At 39.8% G+C, this 10,297-nt stretch overlaps 2 protein-coding genes across 4 annotated transcripts; both read left to right on the top strand.

Moving 5' to 3' along the window:
* The first annotated feature begins 1,021 nt into the window (after positions 1-1,021).
* enam (enamelin) lies at positions 1,022-3,849 on the top strand. Of its 3 annotated transcripts, XM_008298614.1 has the most exons (8): positions 1,022-1,084; positions 1,264-1,327; positions 1,457-1,480; positions 1,668-1,733; positions 1,837-1,878; positions 1,994-2,017; positions 2,100-2,183; positions 3,126-3,849. In XM_008298614.1, the coding sequence occupies exons 2-8, from the start codon at positions 1,271-1,273 to the stop codon at positions 3,573-3,575; spliced, it is 747 nt and encodes a 248-aa protein (XP_008296836.1). In that variant the 5' UTR covers positions 1,022-1,084; positions 1,264-1,270; the 3' UTR covers positions 3,576-3,849. The 3 variants fall into 3 exon arrangements, with proteins under 3 accessions (XP_008296836.1, XP_008296851.1, XP_008296844.1); XM_008298622.1 differs by lacking the exon at positions 1,022-1,084 and having other exon boundaries at positions 1,262-1,327; XM_008298629.1 differs by lacking the exons at positions 1,668-1,733; positions 1,837-1,878 and having other exon boundaries at positions 1,028-1,084.
* A 2,230-nt stretch (positions 3,850-6,079) lies between these two features.
* cnga1a (cyclic nucleotide gated channel subunit alpha 1a) lies at positions 6,080-9,644 on the top strand. Its single transcript, XM_008298726.1, has 7 exons — positions 6,080-6,162; positions 6,293-6,355; positions 6,627-6,755; positions 6,852-6,956; positions 7,272-7,378; positions 7,994-8,604; positions 8,715-9,644. The coding sequence occupies exons 1-7, from the start codon at positions 6,080-6,082 to the stop codon at positions 9,642-9,644; spliced, it is 2,028 nt and encodes a 675-aa protein (XP_008296948.1).
* Positions 9,645-10,297: the final 653 nt, after the last annotated feature.

Below are 10,297 nucleotides of genomic sequence, written 5' to 3'. Positions count from 1 at the left end.
CTCTTTAAAATACAGAGATTCAAAGTAGGTAGACAGATATGTTTGAAGACATGAATGTGCAATTATTGTGCAAATTGTGCTAGTCAAAGAAACAAAGTTGCAAAATGTTGATATTCACAATAAAGGGGGAAAAATACTGGTATTTAACAGTAAAAAAAAAAAAAAAGTATTTAAAAGTCAGCTGACAGCACAGCCAGCACAGTAAAAGTGCAGTACTTGAGTAAATATAGTTTCGAAAACAGCTGATAGTGCAACGTTGTCCTCATGTTCTCTATGTATGTGTACATACTGTATGTTTCTATATATATACGGGAATGTACAAAAAAAAACCTCCCTTTCCCATGTATTTTATTCATATATTTTATTTACATACATAACGTTTAGCTTCAGCCTCACTCTATTTCGGTTGTGTATAAGAGAGTTCTTTATGATGTATTTTTTCTCCAGTGTTTGTTGAAAGCAGCTTAAAGTCATAAACAAGTCAGTGTGTGTCAATAAAATGATGAAATAAAAATAAAATAAATAAAAATAATTCTTGAATCTTGATTAATGAGTTTTATACATTAGAGAAAAAGCATTTTACTGTATGTTGTGTGGTCTGATGTTCTGCCATCATCAATATCTTTAATAATTGAAGCACTAAGGAGGATCTTTGTCAAAACATCTTTCTGCATTTCTTTATGTTCGTTTAGAATATGTTGAAGTCTAACTAAGTGAGACTTCTCTGTCATATCATTACATGCTTATGTCAGCTTCCTGCCGTCTCCTTTTTTTAAAGTTTGGTTTTAGGGCAGTAAAGATGGGCAGGCATGTGTGCTAAACATACTTGCACAGCATGTAATTAACTATAACAAGGGCCCCAACCCTACATACCTCTTCTTTTTTTTAAAGTTTTTTTTTAGTTTTGACATGGAGGGAGGTTTCTTCAAAGACATCGGTGGGCACGTTTCACTGGATGTGATTGGCTATTACAAGATATTCCAGTATATAAAGGGCAACCTTGTGAGAAATGAAGTAGATTGCCTTCCATCTCTGAGGAGAAACATCTTCACGTTTTCTCTACGCTAATAAAAAAAAAAAAAAGGTGAGATGGATTTTTATATAGAAACGATTTTAGACTTAGAGACATAGTTAATTTTACTCTGGATTTGAAACATAGCCTTGCAAAAAATGTTGTTTCAATTTTAGGTGATAAAAATATTTTCAGAAATATATATATACATTTTTATTTTGTATACTGTATATTAACTTATCTTTCCATAGAACAGTCATGATGAAGCGGTTTGTGTTCTTGATGTGCCTGCTGATCTCAACCTTGGCTGCACCTGTAAGTCCTGCATAATGTTATGTATTTTTCAGTCTGCCAGTTGATCCCTATTTAGACACTTAAACACTGTTCTTTAGGGCACTAAATAAACCTGTTGATGTTTGCTCACTTCCTTTTCTTAAACTGTAGGTTCCAGAGAGTGAAAGCAATGAGGTAAGACTGCTTATTAAAACAACACCAAAAAAAAAAAAACCTCCTTTCTGTGAGGATCTGTCTGCCGTGGCCTGTCGTGGCATGCTTTTATCATGTCATCAATTGCACAGTATGATAGGTGTCTGACAGAAAGAGGATAATTGGCTTAATTGCTGAACATGTCTGGAGATGTCTGGTATGTATTTAGCAGGTTGCAGCGCATGCTAATGAGGCCCTGAGGTGGATGGAGATGTACAGGCTGTACCAGCAGCAGGTAGTGGGGGTTCATTGATGTTTCACTTGAATAGCGAGATAACACATAACAGACGATCTGGCGATAACCATCATAGTCATAATCATAAATCTGTATTTTACAGGGACTAGTTGGAAACCCCTTCCTTCCTGCTGCTGATGCTCCTGTAAGTTTGTTCTTGTTAGATTCTAACGTGACTTAAGTTGTTCTATGAAAACGAACAGAAACGATAATTACTGATGTTTGTGTGTACCTTATTAATGAATTCTTCATTTGTTTAGGTTGATCCAGCTGGGGCTGCAGTGGTAAGCATACACACAGCATCACAACCTCTAATCTGTCAAAACTGTACAAGCTATTTGAGTTTAAAGTGTATATTTTTTTCAGGTGGATGTTGCACCAGCCCAGACAGCCGATGTCGCGCCTGCAGCTCCCGCCCCTGTTGGAGATGCCTCAGAGGAGGAGACGGAGGTAAGCAGACATCTTCCATTCATGAACTTAATCATATTAACCCTATTCAGGATTTCTGGGATCTTTTGGACCCCAGGCCATTTGGTTTTGGTGACAGGTATTGTTTTTTGTTTTTGAAGATTTTATTTATTTTTTAATATAAAAAGAGGGATATTTGTCATGCATTTGGAACCAAAAATATGTCAACTTATCAGAAAATGTGTTTAATTTAGTATAAAAGTCTATAATGAATACCAACAAATATTTTGCACATATTCTTTCTTGGGGTGCAGTGGACCCCAAAAGACCTTCTACGTATGGCAACACGACGGTCCTGAATAGGGTTAAGACACTCAACAGATAAAAATGTTTGCTGGCAACTTTCTCTATGTTTAAAGAGATATTTTCTCAATATAATCTTGTTCAATCATGAAACAACCTGTCTTTATTACTGTATTTATAGTGCCTTTAGTGTAAAGTTAAACAAGAAGTATACGGTGGGATGTTATTTATAATGCATTGATGGACAGAATTAGTTGAGAAAACATGGGTGGAGGGTATCTGTAAACACAGTAAAAAAAAAAAGGCAGACAGCAAGCAGAAAAGTAGTAGTCATATGTTCATAAATAGAAACAGTGGCACTTTGCCAACACTAATTTTCAGTCTGGAGTTCTGCCTAAATAAAGATCTGCAGTGTGGTTATGTCTCCAATACAAATTTAGGATATATGTGGCAACCCGTTGATGAAAGAGGCCACAGAATCACCCACTGTGTTGATTGTTTGACTGAATTTTATTTTAGACCAACAGACACTTCTCCCAGTGAACATGTTGCCTTGTCATAGCGCATGAGTGGAACAAATAATAGTGCGACAGTGTGCCAACATGAACGATACCAGGGTCCCAAATGTGAAGCAGCTGAACAAATTTCCTTTTCAACTTCAATTCCTTTTCGCTGGCACAGGATGGAAACCCTGCCCCCAAAGCTGCTGCAGGCGCTGCTCCTGCTGCCCCCCTAAACTCTGATGAGGTGGAGGAGGCCGAGGAGGTGGAGGCAGTCGAGGCCGAGCCAGCTGTGGTCGAGGCAGCTCCTGCAGACCCTGCAGCCGACCCTGCGGCAGCTGTGGAGCCGACGGTAGTTGAGATCCCTGTAGATGCTGCACCAGTCGACGCTGCCGCCGTGGATGTGCCCCCTGTGGATGTGGTTCCTGTTGATGTGGTTCCTGTTGATGTGGTTCCTGTGGATGTGGTTCCCGTCGACATCGCCCCAGCAGCCCCTGAGGTGGCCGTTGATGTGGTTGTCCCTGCCGCAACTGATTCCCCCGTTGCTGCTGATGTCCCTGTAGCTGTTGACGCTCCACTGGCTGCTGATACTCCCACGACAGGAGGGGCAGCAGATCCTGCTCCTCTGTAGTTATCTTCCTCTCATTACCAGTCAAGACATGGTCTTTTAAAAGCAACTAGAATAGTAGCAGGAAAGAGCCTTGGGTGATATAGTTGTAGTGTAAACGCATAAAAAGGCTGTGGCATATTGAAAAGACACTGAAGAAAAAATGTGGGGAAAAAAAGTAACATTATATGTAAAGTGAAACAACCACAGCATGTTATCAGGCCACATGTGGAGTATTAAAACTGTTGTTTGGATTCTTTTCTCTGTCTTGGAATAAAACACTTTTTACAATTCTGTACCTGAAAGCCTCATGTGACTATTTTGTTATAAAATTTCAAAGCATGATACAATTGAGCGGTTAAGGTAATCCTATGTGTTTTCTTTTTTCACTGTACTTTCTATAGCAGGCAGCCCTTGAGCCAAAATATCATATTTCATTATTATATCTTTTGTGCTAAGATTCATCTTGTGTATAAGATTAAAGTGTATCATCTTTCAGGACTTGCACACAACAAAATCTCATAATGTCACTTTTTTTTTTAAATTATTCCAAAACTATCCATTCATCATTTATCTATACACCACTTAATCCTCACTTGGGTTGCGGGGGGCCTGGAGTCTATCCCAGCCAACTGAGGGCGAAGGCAGGGGACACCCTGGACAGGTCACCAGTCTATCACAGGGCTACACTTAGAGACAGACAACCAAGCACACTCACATTCACAACTACAGACAATTTAGAATCACCAATTAACCTCAACATGTTTTTGGACTGTGTTGGAGGAACCCGGAGAACCCGGAGAGAACCCACGCTGCACGGGGAGAACATGCAAACTCCATGCAGAAAGATCCCGGTGCCTCCACCGGGACGCAAACCGGCGACCTTCTTGCTGTGAGGCAACAGTGCTAACCAACTGCGCCACCTTGCAGCCCTTTCCAAAACTATTAAATGCAAAATAAAATTTGTTGTCATGAAACTGCAAACACAACATCAGCCAACAGGGAGAGCCACTGAACCACAGCATTTCTACAGTGGTCTGCCTCAGGGAGGAGAATCTCTGTCAGCACACTGCTCAACACTGACGGGGGTTCGGCTTTAATTTCACTCTCATAATTGTTATTCATTTAAAAGGAACCAGATCCACCTGATCTGAAATCTGTTCTAGCGGGCAGCTTCTAATAGGATCAGAGCGGGATATGGCTCAGAGTGCTGACTGAGCAGGAGAGGCCACTGTGTGTATGTGCAGGACTAAATCCTCTGTTGTTCCGCAAATGGTCAGGAAAATTACAGCCTGTCGCAGATAAAAGTAAAAAAATAAATAAAAAGAATAAGAAGTGCTGACACAAAATGATTTTCAGTGTTGCGGATCCTCACTAGCAGGTGAACTGAGGGCTGTCCAAACTTCACTTAGACACATCTTATCTCCCACTGGAGCTGTCAAATAAGCAGGATGAGTGACTTTGCCTCTTCTCAGCCAACTCTAATCCACAAATCCTCGTCAGGGTCACTGAGACTCTATGACACAGTTAGATAGACTCAATGCTTACAGGTGTCAGTTGCCTTGTCACATTTTGATGCTATTTTATTCATGTTGGATAGTTGAGACAGTTAAAGTGCTGATACTGTGAGCAGGTAGTTTCCAAATCTTAAAAAAGAAGAAAAAAAACTACACAAGGATTATAGGAAAATGGACTTCACATTACATTAAAGAGTGGAAAAGGTAAGTTTAACTATGCAAAACTAGACCAAATCATCATTACTCTTTAGATAAGTATTTCTCAACTGACTCATTTCACTCACCAATTGTGATCTTAGACTAAAAATGCAGTGATGCAGTGACCATAATATTAAATTAATTTTCTTGTCACACGGGCTGCTCTGCATTCTTTACGATGTCTGATCACGGAAAATATTCCACGTGCGGAATGGATGAAAATGTAAAGGGCAGATATGAAATAATTAATTAATTTCCTCTGCTTTGATGCACTGAGCTGGATAGATTGAGAACACAACATAGTTTGATGTCATTGAACAAGTAATAGTGTTGTTCCTAAAAGCTTCAGTCAAAGGCAACTGAACTCTTTGATTCTTGAAGAAATCTAATTTCTCAGCCAAGAAGCTTCTTCAATTCTAAATGACTGATGAGGAGTCCCAAATTTAAGCTGTCACCCCAAACTCACACAACTTTTAGGATTAACACGACCTGGGTGACAAGTGTCTAGGACTGCAGCTAATAATGAGCTCTTTTTTGGTCTGTAAAAGAGTGAAATCTGCCTCATAGACAAAAGTAAAGTGTTGTTTTGCACAACCAATAGAATAAAACTCATGAAAGAAACAAAAAAGCAGTTCATTTTTGCAATTTTTTGCTTTTAAAATGGCTATACGATTAATCACTTATCAAAAATAACTGCCGTCTCAGGTCTGAATTTGTTTAATTTGAGGGCCTATTATATCTGCCATCATTCATTCTAGTCCACAGCTGTCATCCTTGAATTATTGTTGCAGGGTAAGGTGCAGATCTGCTGCAATGACCACTTCTATCACCATTCCCCACCCTCATCCTGCACCACAACCTGGCACAGACAGCGAAGAGCACAGCGAGGATGACCTGTAAGAAACACTTCAAGGACACGTCTAACGCTAATTCAAACAGAGGGTTTACAACACATTAAAGAGAAATATCAGGCAAAGACTTGCCAGTTAATTAACTTTATGTGTAATGTGCTGTGCTTTGTTCCAGAAGTGCACCTCAATCAAACCCTCATCATGTGGGGAATATGAATAACAGCAATAACAATGAAGAGTAAGTACAATTTGGAGCCACAAAGAGATAAGGGAAGCTCTTGTAAATCACAGTGTCTCTTTGATGTGTCTTAAGTCATTTCAGCAAGCCTGTTTAACTTGTTAATTAATCCCTTTTCAGAGAGAAAAAGAAAAAAAGGAAAAAGGAGAAGAAAGAGAAGAAGGAGAAGAAAGAGTAGTTCTTTTTGATTCAAGCCTTTTACTGACTGTTGTACGGAAAAAAAAAACAGTTGATGCTCAGAATTGTAAAAATGCATTTCTGCACATTACAGAAAGGAAGAGCAGGAGAAGAAGGAAAAGGAAGAAAAAGAAGCAAAGGAAAAAGAAGCAAAGGAAAAAGAAGCAAAGGAGAAAGAGGCAAAGGAAAAAGAAGCAAAGGAGAAAGAGAAAAACAAAGATAAGTAAGTACATCACTTAGAAGACTTTCCTCAAGAGATGCTTTTTAAAAACTGTGTGCTTTCAGGAATTTAATGTGCTTTCATTCTGTCTTTGCACAGGCCCAAAGAACTATTTGTCATTAATCCTGCTTCAAATTTGTATTACAACTGGCTGTTCGTCATCACAGTACCAGTCATGTACAACTGGACCATGATCATAGCCAGGTGACAGCCACTCTTTCTACACGGTCAAATGTTCTTGTGATTTCATTCAACTACATCAGAGGCTATTCATAACCTGGTCCACATGTTGCAGCAAATCCATTTTAGCAGCAGCTTGGCTTTGTGAAGAGAAATAGGCTTAAGTGGCAGGTTCTTTGATATAACTGGAATTCAAAGCAACAATGAATGCTATTTGTTGTGCAATTTCTGGACTAGATATATTGGCAGAAGCAGTAGCACAATGGGGGGACAGTGGCAAAGGTACAAAATTCAATTACAATGTACTCACTGCTCTGTGTTTTTTTCCCCTGCAAACAGGGCTTGCTTTGAAGAGTTGCAGCACAACTACCTCCTATATTGGGTTATTCTGGACTACACCTCGGACGTTGTCTATCTGGCTGACATGTTCTTCAGAACCAGAACAGGTGAAAAACTAAAATAGGCCTCCCATTCTGCAGAAACACATGAAGAATCTAATGAAGGAAGGTCCTATATTTCAACCTTGTCTTGAAACAGTTGTCACAATAACATATTTCTATTGATAAAGTTATTGATCAATGTTTTCCCACTCATACTGAATGTAAAAAGAATCCTTCCATAGAATTATGTCATTGGAAGTGATATTTAAGTCATATATTAATATAATTATTGTTGCTTTTTTTTCTTTTAATCCCTTAAGCACTTTAAGTCATCATATTCCAGTGCCAATGGATGTAATTAATAGTTGTTGTTTTTTTTAGCACTGATCCACACAAACTAAAGACTAATTATAATGTGAGAACAAATCAAACATGAATTGCATGAGCATTGACAGTGACTCATGAGTCCTAAATTGTCACTGATGCAGCCAACAGTTCAACTTTAACAGTTACCTAATTTGCATGTCTTGCACATACATTTGCATAATTTGAATCTGAATGATGATCCCATGGTGTGCAATCAAGGGATGAATATAGCAATGATAGGGCATACTTTCACTTGATACTTAATTCCACGCTGTATCTGAATATATACTGTGATTTGTACCTCTTTCGATGCAGGTTACCTTGAACAAGGCCTGATGGTGAAAGATGAGAAGCTGCTTCGGGACCGCTACATCAGCAGCTTCCAGTTCCGTCTCGACTTTGTCTCCATGTTGCCTACTGATCTCCTATATTTCTTCCTTGGCCTCGACTACCCAGAGATCCGACTTAACAAGCTGCTGAGAATCGGCCGAATGATGGAGTTCTTCACAAGGACAGAGACGAAAACCAACTATCCCAACATCTTCCGCATTGGAAACCTGATCATGTACATTCTCATTATCATCCACTGGAATGCCTGTTTTTACTTCTCTTTCTCCAAATCTATTGGTTTTGGTGCTGATGACTGGGTTTACCCAGCTCTGGATGATCCAGAGCAGCCTGACTTTGGGAAGCCCATGAGGAAGTATGCTTTCAGCCTCTACTGGTCCACACTGACCCTGACCACCATCGGAGAAACTCCCCCACCAGCTCTGGATTCAGAATTTTTCTTCCATGTAATGGACTTCTTAGTTGGTGTCTTGATCTTTGCTACCATCGTGGGAAACATTGCTACCATGATTTCCAATATGAATGCTGCCCAAGCCCAGTTTCAGGCCCGCATTGACAACATCAAGCAGTACATGCAGGTAAATGAACTTCTTTCTTCTTTTTAGAAATCATTATAAAGATTTGCTGTTGCACAGTCATCTGGTCTTTGATTATTCTTTTAATGCTCTTACTCTCTTTTCATGTCTAGGTTCGAAAGGTTAGCAAGGATCTTGAGCTGCGAGTCATCAAGTGGTTTGACTATCTGTGGAATAATGGAAAGGCGCAGGATGAAAGAGAAGTGCTCAGGTATCTTCCAGACAAGCTAAAAGCGGAAATAGCCATCCAAGTCCATATGGATACGCTGAAGAAAGTTCGTATTTTTGCAGACTGCGAGGCTGGCCTGCTGATCGAGCTGGTGCTCAAACTCCGGCCACAAGTGTTCAGCCCCGGAGACTACATCTGCAAGAAAGGGGACATTGGACGTGAGATGTATATTATCAAAGACGGAAAACTTGCAGTTGTTGCTGATGATGGTGTCACACAGTTTGTTGTATTGGGAAGTGGCAGCTATTTTGGTGAGATTAGTATCCTTAATATTAAAGGTAGCAAAGCGGGAAACAGGCGGACAGCCAACATTCGCAGCATTGGATACTCTGACCTCTTCTGCCTGTCAAAGGATGACTTAATGGAATCACTGACAGAGTATCCAGATGCCAAAGGCATGTTGGAAGAGAAGGGTCGGCAGATCCTGATGAAAGATGGTCTGATCGACTTGGACCCAGCTAACATCAAGCCTGAGACCAAAGAGCTGGAGGAGAAGGTCAACAAGTTGTACAACACAATGGAGCTGATGCAGTTTAAGATCAAGAAGATTGTGGGAAATTACAAGAAGACTGACAAAGCTCTGAGATATCGCATTGTAGATCTAGAGCACCTGACGGGAGAGGAGGTGGAGGAAGAGGAGGAGGAGGAGGAGGAAGTGAAAAAGGAAGAAAAACCTGAGGAAGGGGAGAAAAAAGAAGATGAAAAAGCAGAAGAAGGAGACGGAGAGAAAAAAGAGGACGGAGAGGAAAAAGGAGAGGAGGAAAAGAAGGAAGAGGCCGATGAAGACAAAGATGAGGAAAGAAAGGGGGAATGAAAATGGGGAAATTACAGAGGAAGACAAAAAAATTAAACCCATAGTTTCTGCAACAAATCAAGCTCTTTTCTATGTAGCTACAATAGAACCTCTGTCATAAAGATTTTTTTCCTCCTGGACTTGCTTCTTTAATGACTCACACACTAGAGACGGACTGAAACACCTCCTCTAACCTGTCCTGTAAAGGTGTTGCCATTGTATATATATGTATATTGTAAAATGTAAACGTCGGACAAATGTTGCCAATGATAATGTTGACATTCAATTTGAATAAAACATCGGGTTCAGTTGTCCTATTTATTGTGATTTTCATGACTGCATGCTGTATGCTCAAATACAGGAACATCCACTTTTATTCCAAACGCTGCAGTATACATTGTTGTCCACACGAGGATAGCAAAAAGCCAGGATTTACAGGTAATCACATGGAGCAAAGTAGCTTATGCCTGTAAATCAGGCAACCTAGGAGACTGAAGCACTACTGCACAAACTGCTAGAACAACCAATAACTAATAATAAGGATGTTTGAGGCAGTATATTTCTATTATTAATTTCAGGAAAAGTGGCAGCTCAAAATGCTTTATAAACTGCAAATAGTGAAAAAGACAGGATAAAAAAACATTAAACTCAATATTTCAGTGTTTTGGTTTGAA

This window comes from Stegastes partitus, unplaced genomic scaffold, assembly GCF_000690725.1.
Source record: "Stegastes partitus isolate 25-593 unplaced genomic scaffold, Stegastes_partitus-1.0.2 Scaffold29, whole genome shotgun sequence".
Classification (NCBI taxonomy): Eukaryota; Metazoa; Chordata; class Actinopteri; family Pomacentridae; genus Stegastes; species Stegastes partitus.
This window is presented reverse-complemented; position numbering and strand designations above follow the sequence as displayed.

Coding starts and splice junctions, on each gene's coding strand:
- enam (XM_008298614.1), top strand. CDS start 1,271: ATGATGAAGCGGTTTGTGTTCTTGATGTGCCTGCTGATCTCAACCTTG. Junction 1,481..1,667: donor CAGAGAGTGAAAGCAATGAG/GTAAGACTGCTT, acceptor GTATGTATTTAG/CAGGTTGCAGCGCATGCTAA. Junction 1,879..1,993: donor TTCCTGCTGCTGATGCTCCT/GTAAGTTTGTTC, acceptor TCATTTGTTTAG/GTTGATCCAGCTGGGGCTGC.
- cnga1a (XM_008298726.1), top strand. CDS start 6,080: ATGACCACTTCTATCACCATTCCCCACCCTCATCCTGCACCACAACCT. Junction 6,356..6,626: donor AACAGCAATAACAATGAAGA/GTAAGTACAATT, acceptor TGCACATTACAG/AAAGGAAGAGCAGGAGAAGA. Junction 6,756..6,851: donor AAAGAGAAAAACAAAGATAA/GTAAGTACATCA, acceptor GTCTTTGCACAG/GCCCAAAGAACTATTTGTCA.